This window comes from Bufo bufo, chromosome 8 (genome assembly GCF_905171765.1).
Source record: "Bufo bufo chromosome 8, aBufBuf1.1, whole genome shotgun sequence".
Classification (NCBI taxonomy): Eukaryota; Metazoa; Chordata; class Amphibia; order Anura; family Bufonidae; genus Bufo; species Bufo bufo.
This window is the reverse complement of record NC_053396.1, coordinates 92,279,328-92,303,223: the sequence shown is the minus strand read 5'-3', so window position 1 is coordinate 92,303,223 and position 23,896 is coordinate 92,279,328. Positions and strand designations below refer to the sequence as shown.

Here is a 23,896-nt window from a genome sequence, read left to right as displayed (position 1 = left end):
GTATTTTGCCAAAAAAGGGTGTTTTTTTACTAACAGAATATAAAAAAGCTGTATATAACGCTTGAATTTCACACGTGCAGATGCAGCAAGGGTTGTAAAATTGTGTATTTTGCCCAAAAAGGATGTTTTTAAAAACCCAGAAAATTATAGCTGTATTTCTAACTTAAATTGCACACTGACTAATGCTGCAAAGGCACCAGATGTAGGATATTGCCAAAAAAGGGTGTTTTTTTTAAAACCAGATTATTAGTGCAGAATTTCAAGCTTGGATTTGAATGTCACAAAAGCACAGATGCAGTGCTGGTGCACTGAGCTTGCATAAAATGGCCGCCGCCGCCCACCTAACTAACAGACAGAATAAAAGTAATTTTTCTCTGTCACTGGGCTCAGGGCAGGGTAAAAAGATTGTGCACTGCACCCACACAACTAAATCTATGTAGATCGCTGAGTTCAATTGGAGTTCTGATAACAGATTCTGTCCTATTCTCTCCCTCATAGCAGCATCCTCTCCCTACACTAAGCACAGCAGAGTGACGTGCAGCGCTACATGACTCCAGCTTATATAGAGGCTGGGTCACATGCTGCACTGGCCAATCACAGCCATGCCATTAGTAGGCATGGCTGTGATGGCTTCTAAGGACACACGGTTGAAGGGTTTCTACCACCAGATTTTCACCTATTTAGCTGTCAGACACTAGCGATCTGCTAGTGTCTGCTCTACCTAACCATGCTATTGTAATCCCTTTCCGTGCAGCGGTTACCCTAAAAAACGTAGTTTTATTGCTATGCTAATGAGCCTCTAGGTGCTATGGGGGTGTCTTTTCAGCACCTAGAGGCTCCGTCCACTCACTATTTCCGCCGCCCAGCGCGCTCCAGCCCGCCCCTCTCCTCTAGATTGACAGCCCACTCCAGCAGTGAAGATGCCGGCGCAGGGAGACAGTCACTGCGCCTGCGCCGAATACAGAAGCACACGGCGCAGGCGCGAGAATTCGGCCAAGATGCAGAGAAGTATCCTATTAATCTAGAGGAGAGGGGCGGGCTGGAGCACGCTGGGCGGCAGAAATGGTGAGTGGACGGAGCCTCTAGGTGCTGAAAAGACGCCCCCATAGCACCTAGAGGCTCATTTGCATACCAATAAAACTATGTTTTTTAGGGTAACCGCTGCACAGAAAGGGATTACAATAGCATGGTTAGGTAGAGCAGACACTAGCAGATTGCTAGTGTCTGACAGCTAAATAGGTGAAAATGTGGTGGTAGAAACCCTTTAAACGCTTGTTGATTGGCTGCTCTGCAGCCTTTCAAAAGGCGCCAAGAAATCGCTGAACACCGAACCCGAACCCAAACTTTTACTGAAATGTTTGGGTCCGGGGTCCAAAAATCCTAAAGTTCGGTACGAACCCGAACTTTACAGTTCGGGTTCCCTCTTCCCTAGTGTAACGTGGGAGCGCACAGTGACGTCATTGCGCACCTTTGGCAGGTCCCGTTCAGTGAAGAGAGAAGAGATTGCTCAGCGCGAGCAAGTGGATAAGGTAGGGGTTTTTTTGTTTTGTTTTTTATAAAATCAACAAAAAACATTATTTTACCCGGGGGCCTACATGGGGGACATTATTAAAGCTGGGGACAGTAAAAAAAATAATAATCCTACACTACGGGGGACATTATATTTTATTATTTTTAATACCATCCTGTGAGTGTTCTCAGAACGGTTGGTCTAGAAACAACTGCCAATCAAATTCATCCATTTATCATGTCCATTTTTAACGGACATGAAAAACTGATACAAAACGGACATTAAAAACTGACACACGGCCAGAAAATGGATGCACACAAAATGGCCATGAAAAACTGACAGTGTGTCCGTTTTTAACTGACTTTTTTTTCACTGTTGTGTGCATGTAGCCTTCCTCTCACATTATGTGTGCGCCCTCTGTTATCAAGATCCTCTACATGGCGCTGTAGGTCTTGTAGAAAATGGAAGTGAGTTCCAGATTGTTCCTGCAAGTTGTGTACTACTGTTCTAGATTCATTATGGTCGTCCTCTAGTTGGTCTAGACGCTGTCCTATAGAGTGCACTTCTCTCTGTATAACGGCAATTTCTGCCCAGAGGGTGTCTTTGACTTCAACTATCAAGGAGCGGAAATCCTTTTTGGTCGGAAGTTGTTTAATTTGAGACCAGCATTCCACTGGGGCAGAGGGGTCTGGAGACCGAGAGTAGTCGGAGGACGATGTGGACCCGCTTCTGGATGGAGACCTAGAGCGCAAGACTCTGGAGATATCAGAGTATTCCTGGCCCTGGCCCTCTGTATGTCTGGGTGTAATTTTAGGCTGGGAGATGCCTTTCCCCGGTTTAGAAGTGCGTTGCGGCAGAGGGCTCTTCTGTATGGGACCCTCAGGGAGAGGTAGGGAAGACCCTTGTATCATAGAAGAAGGTATAGGTGCCTCACCAGGTGTTATCAGCATATGAAAGCTTCCCTGATGTAAAGCCCCAATAGTATTGGTTTTAGTAGGACCTACCTGGCCTACAGCAGGAGCTGCTGTTGGGCCATGTGAAGCGGAGTCCTCTGGATCGCATCTCATTTCATCAGCTGTACCTGAAGGAGTTGGCGAGGCCTCGCCAGCAGAAGTGGGGTGGAGGATGGAAAGGAGGCATGATCGGGTCTGCTCGGTGGTCTCCTGATCCTGTGTGGCATCAGTGTTTGAGGTCTCCACTTCAGGGCTTAGCAACCGGCGCTCCTGAAGTGGGCTTGCCAGTGTCTGTATCACATCCATGCATGGAAGCGACGCGGGAAGAGTGTGGCGGTCTTGTAGTTGCATGCTGTCCTCCAAAGGACTTTCCCGCGCAGAGGTCGGCGAGCAGCATGGTGAAGAAGGCGGCACCATCTTGGATGCATCCGTCAGGCTAGGAGGTTCTTTATGCAGAAATGCAGGGGCGTAACTATAGAGGAAGCAAGGGAAATGGCTGCTTTTGGGCCCTGACCTCGAAAGGGCCCATCCAGGAGGAGGAGGACTAAAAGATTTTGTCAGGGCCCCCTCAACAGTATTACACAATTAAATTATATACAGTGACAGTATAGACAGTGTATAAAAACAGATGGAACAGCTGCCAGGCCTGGTCTGAGAGAGCGATCTTTACTAGCCACAGGAATGGGGGCGGCATGAAAGGAAGGGGTTGCGAAAAAATTACTGTGGGGCCCAGTCATTTCTAGCTACGCCACTGCAGAAATGCATCCATAGTGAGCGACGCAGGTAGGGAGAGTTTAGGAGGTTTACCCATCCTTCTCTTCCCCATAATAAGCCGATTTAAGCGCTAAAGTAAGGTGCTGAGGAGCCGTTCAGAGAGGGAGTACACAGATCACACGTCCGTCTCCATTGATTTCCGTCGACCCCCGCCCCCCTGTATTTGCTTATTGATGTAATGATAAAACAATAAACAGATTTTTTTTAAAACTATATGCCAATGTTTTGTACCATTTCAACCTAGTTTGCCATTTCCACTTCCCAATTCTATGTAAAACTGTTGACTATTTTGTAGAGAACCAGTATACTTATGTCATCTGGCCTGATCATTAGTTGAAAAAAAATTCTCCTCTAAGCTATTAAAGCTTCATTCACGTCAGTGTTCCACGTACAGTACAGACCAAAAGTTTGGACACACCTTCTCATTCAAAGAGTTTTCTTTATTTTCATGACTATGAAAATTGTAGATTCACACTGAAGGCATCAAAACTATGAATTAACACATGTGGAATTATATACATAAAAAACAAGTGTGAAACAACTGAAAATATGTCATATTCTAGGTTCTTCAAAGTAGCCACCTTTTGCTTTGATTACTGCTTTGCACACTCTTGGCATTCTTTTGATGAGCTTCAAGAGGTAGTCCCCTGAAATGGTTTTCACTTCACAGGTGTGCCCTGTCAGCTTTAATAAGTGGGATTTCTTGCCTTATAAATGGGGTTGGGACCATCAGTTGCATTGAGGAGAAGTCAGGTGGATACACAGCTGATAGTCCTACTGAATAGACTGTTAGAATTGGTATTATGGCAAGAAAAAATCAGCTAAGTAAAGAAAAACGAGTGGCCATCATTACTTTAAGAAATGATGGTCAGTCAGTCAGCCGAAAAATTGGGAAAACTTTGAAAGTAAGGGCTATTTTACCATGAAGGAGAGTGATGGGGTGCTGCGCCAGATGACCTGGCCTCCACAGTCACCGGACCTGAACCCAATCGAGATGGTTTGGGGTGAGCTGGACCGCAGAGTGAAGGCAAAAGGGCCAACAAGTGCTAAGCATCTCTGGGAACTCCTTCAAGACTGTTGGAAGACCATTTCAGGGGACTACCTCTTGAAGCTCATCAAGAGAATGCCAAGAGTGTGCAAAGCAGTAATCAAAGCAAAAGGTGGCTACTTTAAAGAACCTAGAATATGACATATTTTCAGTTGTTTCACACTTGTTTGTTATGTATATAATTCAACATGTGTTAATTCATAGTTTTGATGCCTTCATAGTCATGAAAATAAAGAGAACTCTTTGAATGAGAAGGTGTGTCCAAACTTTTGGTCTGTACTGTACGTGTGCAGTCTGTGTTCTCCACAGACAGCACACGTACCTATTCATTTTAATGTGTGCATTCACACATCAGTTTTTTACCACAGTTAGTGGGCCGTGTTTTTAGCTTGGATGCATGCTCTATTTTGTCCCTGTTCATGAATCCATTGCGCCCATTATAGTCTATGGGTCCATGAAAACCACGGATTCCATCCGTGTTTCACGGATCATTAGAAAAATATGCTTTTGAAAATTATTCTTCAGCTGTGCAGTCTCGCAGTGAAACACTGATGTCGCAGTGAAACACGGATGACACGCGGACAGCAAAAAACGTACATACAGACACAACCCGGATCCTACCTTTTCACAGATTTAAGAAACGAACATGGATGTGTAAATGAGGCTTAAAGGGGTTGTCTCATCACAGACAATGGGGGCATATCGTTAGGATATGCCCCCGTTGTTTTATAGGTGCAGGCCCCACTGCTGGGACACAGACCTATATCAAGAACGGAGCCCCTAGCGATATGCCCCCAATGCCTCTGATGAGACAACCCCTTTAAGTCTGATTTGCAATACCCCAGAAGGACTACTGCAAAGGGTTACTTACTACACTAAGAGTTAGGCCTCATGCACACGACCGTATTTTTTTGCGGTCCGCAAAACGGGGTTCCATTTTTCCGTGATCCGTGACCGTTTTTTCGTCCGTGGGTTTTCCTTGATTTTTGGAGGATCCACGGACATGAAAAAAAAGTCGTTTTGGTGTCCGCCTGGCCGTGCCGAGCCAAACGGATCCGTCCTGAATTACAATGCAAGTCAATGGGGACGGATCCGTTTGACGTTGACACAATATGGTGCAATTTCAAACGGATCCGTCCCCCATTGACTTTCAATGTAAAGTCAGGAGTTAATATACCATAGGATCAGAGTTTTCTCCAATCCGATGGTATATTTTAACTTGAAGCGTCCCCATCACCATGGGAACGCCTCTATGTTAGAATATACCGTCGGATTTGAGTTGCATCGTGAAACTCAAATCCGAAAGTATATTCTAACAGAGAGGCGTTCCCATGGTGATGGGGACGCTTCAGGTTAGAATATACTAAAAGAACTGTGTACATGACTGCCCCCTGCTGCCTGGCAGGTGCTGCCAGGCAGCAGGGGGCAGCCCCCCCCCTGTAGTTAACACATTGGTGGCCAGTGTGGCCGGCCCCCCCTCCCTCCCCTGTAGTTAACTCATTGGTGGCCAGTGCGGCCGGCCCCCCCCCTCCCCTGTAGTTAACTCATTGGTGGCCAGTGGGCCAGTGGGCCCCCCCTCCCCTGTAGTTAACTCATTGGTGGCCAGTGGGCCCCCCCCTCCCCTGTAGTTAATTCATTGGTGGCCAGTGTGGCCGGCCCCCCTCCCTCCCCTGTAGTTAACTCGTTGGTGGCCAGTGGCCCCCCCCCCCCCTCCCTCCCCTCTCCTAATTAAAATCTCCCCCTATCATTGGTGGCAGAGGAGTGTACCGATCGGAGTCCCAGTTTAATCGCTAGGGCTCCGATCGGTAACCATGGCAACCAGGACGCTACTGCAGTCCCGGTTGCCATGGTTACTTAGCAATTTGTAGAACCATTATACTTACCTGCGAGCTGCGATGGTCTGCGTCCGGTCGGGAGCTCCTCCTACTGGTAAGTGACAGGTCCGGCCGGGAGCTCCTCCTACTGGTAAGTGACATGACCTCCTACTGGTAAGTGACACGAAGTGAAAACTCAGCTATGAAAAAGCTTTTATGCAGACGGATCTTCGGTTCCATCTGTATAAAAACTAACCTACTGCCACGGATCACGGACACGGATGCCAATCTTGTGTGCATCCGTGTACTTTCACGGACCCATTGACTTGAATGGGTCCGTGAACCGTTGGCCGTGAAAAAAATAGGACAGGTCATATTTTTTTCACGGCCAGGAAACACGGATCACGGATGCGGCTGCAAAATGGTGCATTTTCCGATTTTTTTCCCGCGAAAAAAAATGGAAAACGGCACAACGGCCACGGGTGCACACAACGGTCGTGTGCATGAGGCCTTAATGCTATGTTATTGAGTTAACAGTTGTGATTTATTAAGTATATGCACTTAATAGTACAGTATAGACAATAAACAAATTACCCAGAGATGGACTGGGTCCACCTCCTGGTTAGTTAGTGAGTCTAATCTGAGCACAGCAAGAGAGAAGATGCATGTGAAAGCTCCTGCTATCTAGGCCCAAGTTCAACTGTACTACCAGAGTACCCCTGAAAGGAGGAGATAAGAAGGTCCAGAACCTTATCCAGGCCATGTATTAGATTCAGACAGCAAGGTATTACACTTGTTTATGGCAGAAAGACTTTGCTGTTGTGGAAAGCAATATTGTAAAAGCATCCTATTACACTGGCCATCCAAAATCTGAACACCTCAGCTCGGGAACTGCAGAAGGAGTTAATAAGAACCTCTTTGCATGCCTGTGGTTCTGTGAAGAGACTGAAAAGTGTCTTTAGATAGGGTAACCACTTTCATAACCTCCAAAAAGAGAACACTATACCCAGGAAACTGTAATCTATATACCAGCATCAGAGGACATTACAGGGAGGAAGTATAAGGCCCCTTTCACACGAGCGAGTTTTCCGCGCGGGTGCAATGCGTGACGTCAACGCATAGCACCCGCACTGAATCCTTACCCATTCATTTCAATGGGGCTGTGTACATGAGCGTTGTTTTTCACGCATATGATCTGCGTTGCGTGAAAATCGCAGCATGTTCTATATTCTGCATTTATAGTGTACGGGGACTGTAATGCCCGCCACTACAGAAGGGTCACTTGTGTGCTGTCGTCCCCCTTATTTATGGGGAAGTTGGTATAAGTCATCTTTATAAAATGTAATGTAATGTAATGCTATGTATTTCCCTGTTGCTGTAAAATGTGCATGTACAGGCCTGCTAGGGGTGTCATTTCAGCTCTTAGTCACTAGAGGGAGCTAGGGAGCCCTAGTTTATATAAGGCCCAGTCAGGGAAAGGAAAGTCAGTCTAGAGTTGTAGTTGGAGTCTAAGGTTGATAGTCTAGTCTAACCAGAGATTAGACAATGTCAGAGTCAAGTCCAGGCCTGAAGCCTGTGGACCAGGAGAGGGTAATGCAGTCCCTGTAACCGGGTTCCAGATACAAGGAAAAGGTTCCCCTCCTGAATTTATATATGCAGAAGCAGGAACACCACAGCTAATCAGCCTGAGGACACTGAGAGAGACAGAGGCAAGTCAAGAAAAGCAAGAGGTACTCAAGACAACAGAGGAGGTACTTGATAAAGATAGACCCAAGGATATACGCCAGAGTCAGGGCAGTGGGCCTTGGAGAAGAGTTTCTATGTTCCAGGATCAGTCAGGAATAGAGTGCAAGCCGCCTGTACTACAAATCCTGTGTTTAACACTCTGAAGTCACCTTGCTATATATATATTGCCTGCATCAAATGTACTGCAACCAACTGTCTGCAAAGGAACTGCGCTTCCATCTATGTCCATGTATGATGACTACTAAAGTTTGAGTTTTGTTTTAACATCACGTGGTTCCTCAGTTATTCCTGCTATCAGCAAACGGCGTGCCACCGTTTAATTGGCACTGGCGTCACGAACATTTCTCATCATCACCTGCCCTTGCAGAGAGTCAGCCGTCTCAGGTTAGTGTCTATTGCACTACAACACCCAGGAACATTTCTAAACCTAACTTGAGTACGCTGCACATTTTTCACGCAGCCCTGGCCCCATAGAAGTGAATGGGGCTGCGTGAAAAACGCATTGCATCCGCAAGCAAGTGTGGATGCGATGCGTTTTTCACTGATGGTTGCTAAGAGATGTTGTTTGTAAACCTTCAGTTTTTTATCACGCGCGTGAAAAACGCATCAAAGCGCATTGCACCCGTGCGGAAAAAACTGAACAACTGCACGCAATCGCAGACAAAACTGACTGAACTTGCTTGCAAAATAGTGCGAGTTTCACTGAACGCACCGTGAACGCATCCGGACCTAATCCGTCACGCTCATGTGAAAGAGGCCTAAGGCCTCATTCACACGTCAGTGTTTGGTTAGTGATTTCCATCAGTGATTTTGAGCCAAAACCAGGATTGGAGCCTCCACAGACATAAGGTATGAGGGAAAGATCGGCACCTGTTCTGTGTTTAGAGCCGCACCTGGTTTTGGCTCACAATTACTGATGGAAATCACTGACAGAACATTATAGGAATGAGGTATAAGAGGAGAGAACTAGTGATGGATGAACATCGGCCGGGACGTTCCGTGAACACAAATGTTCGCGAACCGCACGTTCACGGCGGGCCCCATTCACTTTAATGGCAGACGAACATGAAAAACCTTCAGGTCATATTTGCAGCCACCAAATACTTACTAGAAATGCACAAATAGAAACACAACATGGAGAGTGACATACCAGAGGGGATCAATTTCCACAAAAAATATGTATTTTAATCAGGGGCCATTTTTATGCGTCTTAAAGGGAAACTCTCAAAAATGTGCCCTGCTGGAGCCTAGAAGGTTTTTATTTTAGGCCACAGGAGTACAGGCCCCAAAAATTAGGCATTCACCTGACAGAAAAGAACAAGGGATTATGTTACTGGAGGTACATTAGGCGGTCACTGAATAACAATTTTACTGTAGCCCAGTGGAGTACAGGCCCAAAAAATTAGGCATTCACCTGAAAAAAAAAGAACAATTGATTATGTGGCTGGAGGTACATTAGGCGGTCACTGGATACCAATTTTACTGTAGGCCAGTACAGGCTCCAAAAATTAGGCATTCACCTGACAAAAAGAACAAGTGATTATATGGCTGGAGGTATATTAGGCGGTCACTGGATAACAATTTTACTGTAGGCCAGTACAGGCCCCAAAAATTAGGCATTCAACTGACAGAAAAGAACAAATGATTATGTAGCTGGAGGTATATTAGGCGGTCACTGGATAACAATTTTACTGTAGGCCAGTGGAGTACAGGCCCCAAAAATGAGGCATTCACCTGACAGAAAAGAACAAGTAATTATGTGGCTGGAGGTATATTAGACGGTCACTGGATAACAATTTTACTGTAGGCCAGTACAGGCCCCAAAAATTAGGCATTCATCTGACAGAAAAAAACAAGTGATTATGTGGCTGGAGGTACATTAGGCGGTCACTGGATAACAATTTTACTGTAGGCGACTGGAGTAAAAGCCCTAAAAATTAGGCATTCACCTGACAGAAAAGGCCTTTTATGCCGCTGTATATACATAAGACAAGGACCATTCTTTGTTCTGGGTGGTGGCAGATATGTGTGGGCTGGCATGAGGAAATTCAATTTCACGTGGTTGTCACAGGTGTTGAATTCCTCCGAGATCCATGCCTCATCAATTTTTTGAAATGTGAGGTAGTACACACTGTCGTGAGCCTGGCGAGTGCGCTTATCGGTCACGATCCCCCCTGCTGCGCTGAACGTCCTTTTGGACAGGACACTTGATGAGGGGAAAGCCAAGAGTTCCATGGAAAATTGTGCCAGCCTGCACACCCTGTAGTCCATGGGTTCCTGGCTTCTCAGAGCGTCCACATCGGCCATTAACCTGATGTAGTTGGACACCTGTCGGTCTAGGCATTCCCTGAAGCTGGATAAGGAGGGCGGCTGTCAATGGGTTGGGTGCAAGAATGATCTCATATCCAAAGTGACCAACACATCTTCAAACCGCCCTCTTCTTGCAGGTGCGGTAGGATTGGTACCTGCACCTGTTTGCTGTGGGTGGAAATTCCTCTGCCAGCGCCCGCAACAGCAGAATGCAGCATCACTTGCAGCCCTCTGTGATGCTGGTAACATGTCCGCCATTTTGTGTTTGTACTTGGGGTCTAAGTACATTGCCACCAAGTACTTTTCATTGCCCTTTATGCTTTTTATACGGGGGTCCCTCTTCAAACACTGGGGCATTGCACTAAATTGGAACCGGTGGAGCGCCCTGGCTCCTGCTCATCGCCCAGGAGAATGTCGTCCTCGGTCTCCTCCCCCCAGCCACAGACAACACCAGGGATCCCCAAAAAGTTTTAAGTCCACCTCAAAGCCTGCTCTTCTTGCTCCTCCTCCTCCTCCTCTTCCCAGCCAGCATCCTCCTCTGACTCCTCTTCAGACTCCTGCTGACTTGTCTCAGATTGAGTAGCCCCCCCTGGGAATTCATTCAGCATTGCGACTTCCTCATCTTCCAGCTCCTGGTCCTCGACGGCTTGATCAATGACACAACGCAATGCACGCTCCATAAAGAAGGTCAAAGGTACGATGTCACTGATGGTGTCCTGGCTGCGACTGACCAGTTTGGTGGTCTCATTAAATGGCTGCAGAAGTCTGCATGCATCAAGCATGAGCATCCACTGGCGTGGTGAAAAGAAACCAAGCTTCCCAGAACCTGTCCTGCTGCAGAGTTTATACAGGTAGTCGTTAACAGCATGTTGCTGCTGGAGCAGCCTATCAAGCATATACAAGGTGGAGTTCCAGCGCATCGGGCTGTCACAAATCAGACGTCTGATGGGCAGGTGGTGTCGCCGCTGAACGTCAGCAAGGCGAGCCATGGCCGTGTAAGATCTTCTAAAATGGCCAGAGAATTTCCTGGCCTGCCGCAAGACGTCCTGGACCCCAGGGTATTTGACAACGCATCGCTGCACGACTACGTTCAGGACGTGTGCCATGCACGGCACGTGTATCAGTTTGCCCTGTTTCAGAGCGCTCAGCAGATTGCCACCGTTGTCGTACACCACTTTACCAACTGTCAAATTGAGTGGACTTAGCCACTGATCGGCCTGTGACCGCAGAGCTGAAAGCAGTGCAGGACCGGTGTGGCTCTTGGCTTCCAGGCACAACAGCCACAGCATAGCATGGCAATATCTCACCTGGCACGTCGAATAGGTTCTGAGGAGCTTGGGGAGGAGTCCCTTGAGGAGTCAGCGGAGGAGGAGACGGAAGATGGAGTAGGAGGAGGAGATGAGGCAGGAGGCCTGCATGCAATACGTAGCGGTAACACCAAATCCACACGGGTGCCACGGGTTACATGTTTGACGGCCGTCAGAAGGTTCACCCAGTGGGCAGTAAAAGTTATGTACCTTCCCTGCCCCTGTTTGCTAGACCACGTGTCTGTGGTCAGATGTATCTTGGCACCGACACTGTGTACCAGAGATATATTTACTTGCCGCTGAATGTGGCCATATAGCTCTGGGAGAAATATTTCCTTCCGGGGACCTTCCATTGCAGTGTGCCAATGGCCACAAATTTTCTAAAGGCCTCCGAGTCCACCAGTTTATATGGCAGTAGTTGGCGGGCTAGCAGTTCCAACAAGCCAGCGGTCAGCCATTGGGCAAGAGGGTCATCCGGCGTCATCAACTTTTTACGCACGAATATTTGGGCCACATAAGCCTGCCTTCTGCCAGATGAACGCGATGACAGCGTGGTGGAAGGTGGAATAGAGGACAAATGGGAGGAGAGAGGAGAAGGAGGAGAAGAGGCAGGACATGGAGCGCCAGGAGTGTGGCTTTGTGGGTTCTGACGGCGTTGCTCCCACTGGGCTCGGTGATGGGAGGCCAGGTGCCTTCTTAAGGCGGTCGTCCCTAGGTGAGTGTTGGGCTTACCGCGACTTATGTGTTGACAGCACAGGCTAGAGATGGCAATACTATTGTCGGCAGCTAACATGTTAAAAAAAAGCCCACACTGTAGAGCCATGTGCCGGTGTCCTGGGAGAGCAAGATGTGACCGTGAATGCTGGATGGCTCGCTCCAGATACATTTGCAGTCTGCTTTTTCCCTCCTGTGCACTGCGAGTTCTGCCTGCTTCTCCTCCTTCTCCTCCCTGTCTGCTGCTCCGTCTCTTCCTCTGAACTCTCTCCTCTTCCTCTCTTGTGGGCACCAACATTTGGTGGAAGCAGGTATATGAATCCCCTTAATCAGTATTTTGTGGAAGCTGGTGTATCGCAGGCCTCAATCAATATTTGGTGAAAGCAGGTATATCAATCCCCTTAATCAGTATTTTGTGGAAGCAGGTATATCGCACCCCTTAATCAGTATTTTGTGGAAGCAGGTATATAGAACCCCTTAATCAATATTTGGTGGAAGCAAGTATATCGCACCCCTCAATCAGTATTTTGTGAAAGCAGGTATAAAAAAAAAACTTAATCAGTATTTTGTGGAAGCAGGTATATCGCACCCCTCAATCAGTATTTTGTGGAAACAGGTATATAGAACCCCTTAATCAATATTTGGTGGAAGCAGGTATTTTGTGAAAGCAGGTATATAAAACCCCCTTAATCAGTATTTTGTGGAAGCAGGTATATCGCAACCCTCAATCTGTATTTTGCGGAAGCAGGTATATAGAACCCCTTAATCAATATTTGGTGGAAGCAGGTATATCGCACCCCTCAATCAGTATTTTGTGGAAGCAGGTATATCAAACCCCTTAATCAGTATTTTGTGGAAGCAAGTATATTTCCCCCCAAAAAATCAGTTTTTTTGGGGGCAACAGGTATATCACACACATTGCAAATAGTTGTTCCAATAGCGCTTGTCCCTCTATATACCTGCGGTATCGCAGCAGAACCGCACACAACTGCTGCACAATACAAATGCACTATATACTTTCTATGTTAGAAAGTATATTATAGGTATATCACACACCTCAATCAGTTTTTTGGGGGGCAACAGGTATATCACACTAGTTGCAATTAGTTATTCCAATAGCGTTTGTCCCTCTATATAGCTGCTGTATCGCAGCTGAACCGCACACAACTGCTGCACAATACAAATGCACTATAATATACTTTCTATGTTAGAAAGTATATTATAAGTATATCACACCCCTTAGTATATCACACCTATCGATAGCACACCTATACCAATCCTTAAAAAGACTTTTGTGACCCTATTAGCTAGCGTTTGGTGTCCCTAACAGTCTGTCCCTGCTCCACAAAGCAACCTCTCCCTACACTGGCAAAACACAGAATGTAAAATGGCTGCCAGATCGGGTTCTGTTATAGGGTGGGGGTGTGTCCATGTGCTGAAACGTCTCAATTGACTGTCCTGTCCCACCTGATGGATGTGTCATGGGTCAAAGTTTGGCGCAATGCAAAAGAATATGGTGCATGTGAACATCGCCATATGTTTGCATGTTTGGTGAATCGCGAACGCGCAAAAATCGATGCGAAACGACCGCCGGGCGAACCGCAAGGCAATCTCTAGAGAGAACTACAACTCCTAAAATGTCCAAGTCCAAGCCATCTTTAGGTGATGTCAGAGGACATTGCAGGGAGAAAGTATAAGAGTAAAGAACTTCAAATCCCAGCATGTCCAGGTCATTATTATGGGATATTAGAGGACATTTCAAGGATGAGGTATAAGAGGAGAAAACTACAAGCCCTAGCATGTCCAGGCTGTAATTATGGGATATTAGAAGACATTACAGGGATGAGGTATAAAAGAAAACTATAACTCCCATTATGTGCAAGAAGGTATTATGGGATATCAGAGGACATTTCAGTGAGGGGGTATAAGAGAAGAGGACCACAATTCTTAGCATGTCCTGGATGTTATTATGGGATATCAGAGAACAATTCAGACAGGGAGTATAAGAGGAGAGCACTACAACTCCCAGTGTGTCCAAGCCATTATTATGAGAAATCAGAGGACAATACAGAGAGGGAGTACAAGAGGAGAGGAATACAACTCCTAGCATGTTCAGGCAGGTAGCAGCAAAAAATACATCCCCAGAAACTTCCACTGGCCGGCTGTGAGGAGGGCCCAGGCGGCCCCTCTGGGGCATCGGCCCACCGGAAAATTTCCCTGTAAGGTCTATGGCCAATCCACAGCTGCATGTAATGATGAAGCAAGAGCCATCCATCGGCTCCCTGCTCCATCATTCCTCCCCCTGCCGGCACTCCACACTGCAGGTCTGGACAGGGGGCAGGACAGGGGTGGGGCAGGGGCGGGCTGGGAGCTCCATGTATCCTGTTGTTGTTGTGGCTGCTGCTGGGGAACAAAGTGAGTATGTGGAGTTTTTTTTTTTTTACTGCTTGTGATGGGGGAACAACTGGGCATATTACAGTGAGGGGCACAGCTGGGCATATTACTGTGAGGGGACACAGCTGGGCATTTTACAGTGAGGAGCACAACTGGGAATATTACTGTGAGGGGGTCACAGCTGGGCATATTACTGTGAGGGGGGCACAGCTGGGCATATTACTGTCAGGGGGCACAACTGGGCATATTACAGTGAGGGGGACACAACTAAGCATATTACTGTGAGGGGGCACATCTGGGCATATTACTTTGAGGGGGGCACAGCTTGGCATATTACAATGAGGGGGCACAACTGGGCATATTACAGTGAGGTGGCACAACTCGGCATATTTCAGTGAGGGGTCACAGCTGGGAATATTACAGTGAGGAGGCACAGCTGGGAATATTACAGTGAGGGGGCACAACTGGGCATATTACAGCGAGGGGGCACAACTAGACATATTACAGTGAGGGGGCACAGCTGAGCATATTACTGTGAGGGGGCACAGCTGGGCATATTACTGTGAGGGGTCACAACTGGGCATATTACTGCGAGGGAGCACAGCTGGGCATATTACTTAGAGGAGGCACATAAATGGGCATATTACTGTGAGGGGTCACCTATCTGGGCATCGCTACTGTGAAGGGACACCTATCTGGGCATCGTTACTGTGAGGGGGAACATATCTGGGCATAACTACTGTAAGCGGGCAGATATCTGGGCATAACTACTATGAAGGAGGCACATTTCTGGGCATAATCTGTAAAGGGTCACAATGCTGGGTGGGATTAGGTGTTTAGTTATGTTTTGGGTGGAGTTAGAGGAGTGGCCTAATGCGGGAAAAAATGTGCCGTGGCGCGCTTTGCACGTCGCACATAGTGTCCCTCTTCCTTCTTTTCTAAAGTTGGGAGGTGTGGTATAAGAGCAAAGAACTACAACTTCCATGATTTCTGAAGCTCACCACTTTTCCACTGCTGCTCTCCGCCCCTCCTGCACTGATCACATGACAGTGATGTCATCACAGGTCTTTCAGCTCTTGCACCAGAGCAAATTATAGTGTCTGCCCGGCAGTGCCACCATCCCCTCTTGAGAAACCCGGACAGTTTGGTAGCATATATCCGGCCAGACATTTTTTTTAGGTCCCAGAAAGAGGACATGTGCAGGAAAAAGAGGATGTATGGTCACACTACTTTAAAGAAAGAGAGGGAGTTCTACAACTACCATAATTTTTTATGTCCATATGCTGCTATTGGGAAAAGATTACACTGTGACATATCTTGGAACTATGCTGCTTTACTGCCTTGAGTACTACTACTCCCATCTTCACTACAGTAAAGAAAAACCTTATTTATTAAAACCTTGCATGTTCATTGACTCCACTATACAGTATATCAGCTAGCCCTCTACAACAGCCCTTCTGCCTTGCACCCTACCAAACCATCTACTATGAAAGGAGACCCAAACTACCACCAGGCAGTGTGCCCTGAGGGAATAAAAAAGTGTGCCCTCCAGTCACTGCACAGCCCTAGGGAGTGCCAGAATTTTAATTGCCACCGTGATCTGTGAGTACTAGCACCACCCTCTAAGCCACAACTACCACTCCCATCCTTCACATGTAGTGTACGGGAACTGTAATACCCGTCACTACCAAAGTGTCACTTGGTGTGCTGTCGTCCCTCCTAATTATGGGGAAGTTGTTATATGTCAGTTTTATAAATGTCATGTAATTTAATGTTATGTATTTCCCTGTTACTGTGAAACTTGCATGTACAGGCCTGCAGGGGTGTCATTCCAGCTTCTAGTCGCTAGAGGGAGCTAGGGAGCCCTAGTTTATATAAGGCCCAGTCAGGGAAGTGCAAGGCAGACGGAGTCTAGTGTCTGTAATCTACAGTTGGAGATTAGACAATGTCTGAGACAAGTCCAGGCCTGAAGCCTGCTGTCCAGGAGAAGATTCCCTCCTGAATTCCCATATGCAGAAACAGGAATATGTTAGATCAAGAACCTGAGGAAGTTTCCAGCAGCTGAGAGAGACAGAGGCAAAGATCAGGAAAGCAAGAGGTACTCAGAAAGACAGAGGAGGTACTGATTAAAGCTATAGCCAAGGATATAAAGCCAGAACTAGGTTAATGGGCCTTGGTGAAGAATTGCTGTATTCCAGGATCAGACAGAATTAGAGTGCAAGCTCCTGTGCTGCAAGTCCTGTGTTCAACACTCTGTAATTACCCTGCTATAACTGAATTGCCTGCATCGACCGAATTGCAAAATCGACTGTATGCTAAGGAACTGCATTTCCATTATTGTCTCTGCTTGGAAAACTACTAAAGTTGGAGTTCTGTTTTAATACTACGTTTCCTCAATTTATTCCTGCATCCGCAAACGGCGTGCCACTGTTTACTTGGCACTGGCGTCACGAACTATTCCTACCTATACCTGCCCTTGCAGAGAGTCAGCTGTACCAGGTTAGTATCTATTGCACTACATCACCCAGAAACTCTACTACACACAACTTGAGTACGCTGCACACACACTCCCCGGCAGTCCGCTGCAGATTACCTGTGGGTCCACCTTTGGTGGATCTAGGCTCAGACTCTCAGTCACATCACTGAATGAAGAATTCAGCATTAATTCATAACACTCTTGTATGTCTGAAAAACAAAATGTAGGAATATCACATCAGGTTAGTAATGCATGCCACAAACATTTGTAACTTCAGCACCGGAGCGGATGGGCCATAGACCCTACAAGAACATATCCCGGTGGGTCAATGCCCAGGGAGCCGCATGAGAACTCCTCACAGCTGCTGGCCAGGTATATAGCGATCTAATGCTCTCAGCATTTATTAATGCTAGGAGCATCAAGTACTCACGCACCTGGCTGGCAGAAGACAGTGCCTTCCTGAATTCAACTGCACTGTGGTATTTGGTTCTGCTGGGGCGGTATTTTGTACTGCACTACATTACTGCTGTCCCCGCCTACTTCTGTTGTCCCTGCCTACTTTTGGCTTGTGTTGGCCCTGCCTACTGTCACTTTGGCCTACAACACGGGGCCACTTTTAGTTTTTTTTTTCAAAGCCACTTTAAGTTCCCAATCCACACCTTGCTTCAGGACTGTGATAGCAATTGCTTTTGTATTGTATTGTATTGTGCGCTTTTATCCCTATTTTGTATGTCATTGTACAGCACTGCAGAAATGGAAGCGAAAAGCATATAGTAATAGTAAATAAATGAGAAAATGATAGATATGGGCATGGTTCTCACCTGAGCGTTTTACAGCGCTTCTTTGGGGCGTATTGTCGCGCGTATTGTGGCAGTTTTTCATTGGATGCCTCTGTGGTTAATCACACAAACGTGCATACTACGCGCGTTTCCAAAATACAAAAACGCCCCAAAATACGCCTCAAAAACGCCCGATAAAAACGCCTGTAAAAAGCGCTTATCGAATACGCTCAGGGGTGAACCCAGCCTTTAGGTGGTTGATGGCCTGAGAAATAAATTTCAACCTGCAGAACTTAGGGTATGACCATAAGGCGAGGTGTGACACAGCCACGCTGCAGTCATGTACCATGCGAGTGTATGAGCCACAGTGGGCTCTAACCTAATGGAGACTGCACTAGTCAGTCTGCATTGTTAATGGCCATGCAGCATCTTTAATACCCCATGACTGTTAACAATGCAGGCTGACTAAACAATGCTGTCTTCATTCGTTTAATGAAGCCCGTAAAGCTGTGTGATACCAAACCACTGCGCAGCCACGTCACAACTTAACCTCGACACATCCACACTGTGTGGTCGTACCCTATCAGCATCGATTCTGCTAGGTGCCTACATTGCAGATTCTGTCAAAAATGCCAGACAAAAGATGACACAGTATCCTGCACTGTTTTAAAATTCCCGGGCATATGATTGAACCCCAATGGACACATTACAGTCAATAGGGTCAAGTGGACACTGCTCCTGTCCAGAAGGTGTTGGATCTGCTGCCTCCATATTATTTTGTTGTTCTGCTCCTATCACAGAGAGAAATAATAACACTTATGTGAACGCAGTCTACAAATTACTGATCAGCATAGCATGGGCAGGGAGACTAAGGCTGGGCGAGCCTGGCACTGGATCAACATTTACACAGCAGCTTTTATTTAGTTAATGTTTGCTATGTTAACTGCTGCTGCCATCCTGCAATACTGTCTTACAATATCACAAAGTATTTTGACTATCATGCCTTCCTTGTTCTCTGATCCCTTCAACTCCCCCTCCCTGGGAAAATAACTCTGAATTCTTCAACCATAAGATTGCAGGAAAATAACCCTCAACCTGTTATGCAAACTCAGGCCATTAACCTATATAGCCATGTTTAACCCTTAAATCACTATGTATCTTATCGTTGAGGTATTGCAGATCATACCTATTTAGAAGACAGCTAAGAGTAACGTACACTATATTGCCCACAAATATTTTTTAGTAATAGAAATACTTTAGATAAAGTAGTGGTCATGGAAGCAGACCACTGAAGAACACTAGAATGTGTCACCTATACTTTTTTTTGCCAGTTTTAATCCAGATCGTGACACATATCTTTTTCTAACCTGATTTTATTTTCAGATTTATTTTTTTTATTTTTTTATTTCCTGAACATGATTATAGGGGCAGCAGTTTTTCTTTAGCAGAGTTCACTGTGCAGATAGGGACAGTAGATAAGCTGTGACCATCACCTATTGTGAATGATGGATCCTGTTTAAACTATAGGTAAATTGTCATTGTAGTCCTGCCTGTGATCATAGAGATGACCTCAACAGACCAGGAAGTGGAACCTATTTTTAGTGCAAAAACTGCAGGCTTTTAGGATTTTTTAGAATATAGGTAGTGACATGGAAAATAAAACTAACCACCAAAAATTATGAAAAAATATGTTTAACATAAAAACAATAGGTCTTTTCTGATGACATAGTCCTTTTGAAACTGTACAGCAAATGCACTGTAAGGTAGGGTGTAGTATACTACTGTATATGTTGTGTTCCTTCAAAGATATAGTACATATACATTACATACAATCTTAAATTATTGTCATACATCATTGTTTCAAAGATGAAGGTAAAATTTTCTCATACCAAGAAGAGCCTGGAAGAGGTCACTTCTCAACATGCACGTCACCTCCTGGAGGGAATCCCTAAGCGTCTGCTGTCCAGAAGCAGCGAGTTTGGCTTGGTAAGAAGAGAGCAGGTGCAGAGCTCTTTGAGTATCTGGGGATCACACGAGTTACACATTATAGATTATTGTACCTATGAGTACATAGACAGTGGAGCTTTTAGGGTACGGCCACATGGTCTCCTGATGCAGTTTTGCAAACCAAAATCAGGAATGAATTCAAAAAAGAGAAGTGGTATCTGTCCTTTATACTTTCTCTGCTTTTATGATCCTTTCCTGATTTGGGCTTTCAAAACTGCATCAGAAAACCTGACCGTGCAGCCAGGTAAAGAAAATTGAGAAAAGTATCTTACCTCTTTTGGGAGACATGTGGGCGTTGTTCATGACACCTGCATACTGTGTTAACTTTCCAGATGTTTAGAAATGAGGTGTATACTTTCTTCTAGAAGTTACAGTCAGCACCGGAGCTGCTTCCCTGCCTGCAGCAGATCCGCTTGTGGGAAGTTTGTTTAGAGAAAGTAGGACAAAGTGCAACTACAAGCACAATGATCTGGAATTATTAGGCAGCGACTGCCCTGAAAACACAGTCACACATTGAAAGTCAAGACCCAGCCAGTTATGATCCCTAACCACTGCATACACATTGTTGTACTCCGACGCTAAGGTTATATTATTGCAGTGCTAACAGTGCTGACTGGCAGAATTACATTACTTCTTTTTCAGAGCCTGAGAAAAACAAAACCAATCATATTTAATAACTTAAGGACCACAGGTTTATACCCCCCTAGTGACCAGGCCCTTTTTTACAAATCGGCACTTCACAACTTTAACGGTTTATTGCTCGGTCATACAACTTATCACCCAAATGAATTTTACCTCCTTATCTTCTCACAAATACAGCTTTCTTTTGGTGGTATTTGATTGCTGCTGAGATTTTTCGTTTTTCTGATATTAATCAAAATAGACAGTTTTTTGGTAAAATTGTTCAAATATAATTACATTTCTATACAAGTTTGTGTCAGAATTTATTGTGCTACATGTCTTTGATAAAAAAAATCTAATAAGTGTATATTTAATGGTTTGCGTAAAAGTTATAGTGTTTACAATCTATGGTACAAAAATTTGAATTTCCGCATTTTGAAGCAGCTCTGACTTTCTGAGCACCTGTCATGTTTCTTGAGGTGCTAGAATGATAGGATAGTATAAATACCCCCCAAATGACCTCATTTTAGAAAGAAGACACCCCAAAGTATTCGCGGAGGGGCATGGTGAGTTCATGTATGATTTAAATTTTTTTCACAAGTTAGCGGAAAATGACACTCTCTGAGGAAAAAATAATAATAATAAAGTTTCCATTTCTGCTAACTTCTGGCAAAAAAAAAAAAAATCTCCCATGGACTCACTATGCCCCTCAGTGAATACCTTGGGGTGTCTACTTTCCGAAATGGGGTCATGTGTGGGGTGTGTTTACTGTTCTGGCATTTTAGGCGGGGCTAAATTGTGAGCAACCCTGTAAAGCCTAAAGGTACTCGTTGGACTTTCGGCCCCTTTACGCACCTAGGCTGCAAAAAAGTGTCACACATGTGGTATCTCCGTACTCAGAAGAAGTAGGGCAATGTGTTTTGGGGGTGTATTTTTACATATACCCATGCTGGGTGAGAGAAATATCTCTGACAACTTTGTATACATTTTTTTTAAAAGTTGTCATTTACAGAGATATTTCTCACACACAGTATGGGTATATGTAAAAATACACCCCAAAACACATTGCCCTACTTCTTCTGAGTACGGCGATACCACATGTGTGACACTTTTTTGCAGCCTAGGTGCACAAAGGGGCCCAAATTCCAATGAGTACCTTTAGGATTTCACAGGGCATTTTTACGCATTTGGATTCCAAACTACTTCTCACGCTTTAGGGCCCCTAAAATGCCAGGGCAGTATAAATACCCCACAAGTGACCCCATTTTGGAAAGAAGACACCCCAAGGTATTCCGTGAGGGGCATGGCGAGTTCATAGAAGATTTTTTTTTTGGCACAAGTTAGCGGAAATTGATTTATTTTTTTTTTTTCTTACAAAGTCTCATATTCCACTAACTTGTGACAAAAAATAAAATCTTACATGAACTCACCATACCCCTCACGGAATACCTTGGGGTGTCTTCTTTCTAAAATGGGGTCACTTGTGGGGTATTTATACTGCCCTGGCATTTTAGGGGCCCTAAAGCGTGAGAAGTAGTTTGGAATCCAAATGCGTAAAAATGCCCTGTGAAATCCTAAAGGTACTCATTGCACCTAGGCTGCAAAAAAGTGTCACACATGTAGTATCACCGTACTCAGGAGAAGTAGGGAAATGTGTTTTGGGGTGTATTTTTATATATACACCCATACTGTGTGTGAGAAATATCTCTGTAAATGACAACTTTGTATAAAAAAATTGAAAAAGTTGTCATTTACAGAGATATTTCTCACACACGGTATGGGTATATGTAAAAATACATCCCAAAACACATTGCCCTACTTCTTCTGAGTATGGCGATACCACATGTGTGACACTTTTTTGCAGCCTAGGTGCGCAAAGGGGCCCAAATTCCAATGAGTACTTTTAGGATTTCACAGGGCACTTCTCACGCTTTAGGGCCCCTAAAATGCCAGGGCAGTATACCCCACAAGTGACCCCATTTTAGAAAGAAGACACCCCAAGGTATTCCGTGAGGGGTATGGTGAGTTCATGTAAAAAAAATAAATTTGGCACAAGTTGGTGGAATATGAGACTTTGTAAGAAAAATAAAATAATAATAAATCAATTTCCGCTAACTTGTGCCAAAAAAAAAATCTTCTATGAACTCGCCATTCCCCTCACGGAATACCTTGGGGTGTCCTCTTTCCAAAATGGGGTCACTTGTGGGGTATTTATACTGCCCTGTCATTTTAGGGGCCCTAAAGCGTGAAAAGTAGTTTGGAATCCAAATGCATAAAAATGCCCTGTGAAATCCTAAAAGTACTCTTCAGCGGAATACCCCTTTTTTGACATTTTGGGCTAACTAAATTTAGGGGGTATTCCTCTGAGACTACCCAGGAAAAAGAGCACACCTGCCTAGTAAAAAGGAGTGCTTGCGAAGTAAAGCTGCGATCGCTAATAAAGATCCAAAAAGCTCAAAAGTGATCTTTATAGCGCCGCAGAGATTTTACAGTGTTTTTGCAGTGATCAGAAAAAAATTATTCTGTCACTGCGGTGGGGCGGACTGAACCCAAGTGTGGGCACAAGATCAGGCCTGATCGGGCGAACACTGCGTTTTTTGTAGAGCCTAAGGTGACCCTAATGTACTGATATAGATCTGATTGCGATCAGTCTTGATCACTTACAAATACTATATAGTACTAGTGCTGATTAGCGACAGCGATGACGCTAATCAGCGACTAATCAGTGACTGTGGTGCGGTGGGCGCTAACTACCTAACAAGTAGCTAACTAACTGGCGGTGATAAGGGACCCTTAGGCCCCATTCACACGTCCGCAATTCTGCTCCACATTTTGCGGAACGGAATTGCGGACCCATTCATTTCTATGGGGACAGACTTTGTCCCGCTCGGATCCGGAATTGCGGATCTGCACTTCCAGGTCCGCACTTCCGTTCCGCAAAAATATAGAACATGTCCTATTCTTGTCCGCAATTGCGGACAAGAAAAGGCATTTTCTATATAGTTCTGGCCATGTGCGGATCCGCAAAATGCGGAAAGCAGATTGCCGTGTCCGTGTTTTGCGGATCCGCGGATCCGCAAAACACATACGGACGTCTGAATGGAGCCTTACAGGGGGGTGATCAATGACAGGGGGGTGACAGGGGGGTGATCAGGGAGTCTATATGGGGTGATCAGGGGTTAATAAGTGACAGGGGTGTGTGTAGTGTAGTGTGGTGCTTGGTGCTACTTACAGAGCTGCCTGTGTCCTCTGGTGGTAGATCCAAGCAAAAGGGACCACCAGAGGACCAGGTAGCAGGTATATCAGACTCTGTTAACAAAACAGCGTCTAATATACCTTTCGACCTTGCGATTTTTTAAACATCTACAGCCTGCCAGCGAATGATCAGAGCTGGCAGACTGTAGTTTTACTTCAGAGCTGCGTGCTGCTGTGAACGTGTGCGC

General features: G+C 45.5%; 1 protein-coding gene across 2 annotated transcripts in view; it reads right to left on the bottom strand.

The window, feature by feature from the left end:
- The window catches only part of DLG3 (discs large MAGUK scaffold protein 3), a 533,344-nt gene extending 513,102 nt beyond the window's left edge, over positions 1–20,242 (bottom strand). For both annotated transcript variants that reach the window (XM_040442126.1, XM_040442127.1), the window contains exons 1-3: positions 20,105–20,242; positions 19,715–19,846; positions 17,164–17,255 (exon numbers count right to left, since the gene is read on the bottom strand). In XM_040442126.1, coding sequence (XP_040298060.1) covers positions 17,164–17,255; positions 19,715–19,846; positions 20,105–20,135 — 255 coding nt within the window. In that variant the 5' untranslated portion in view covers positions 20,136–20,242. The remainder of the gene's footprint in view (positions 1–17,163; positions 17,256–19,714; positions 19,847–20,104) is intronic.
- Positions 20,243–23,896: the final 3,654 nt, after the last annotated feature.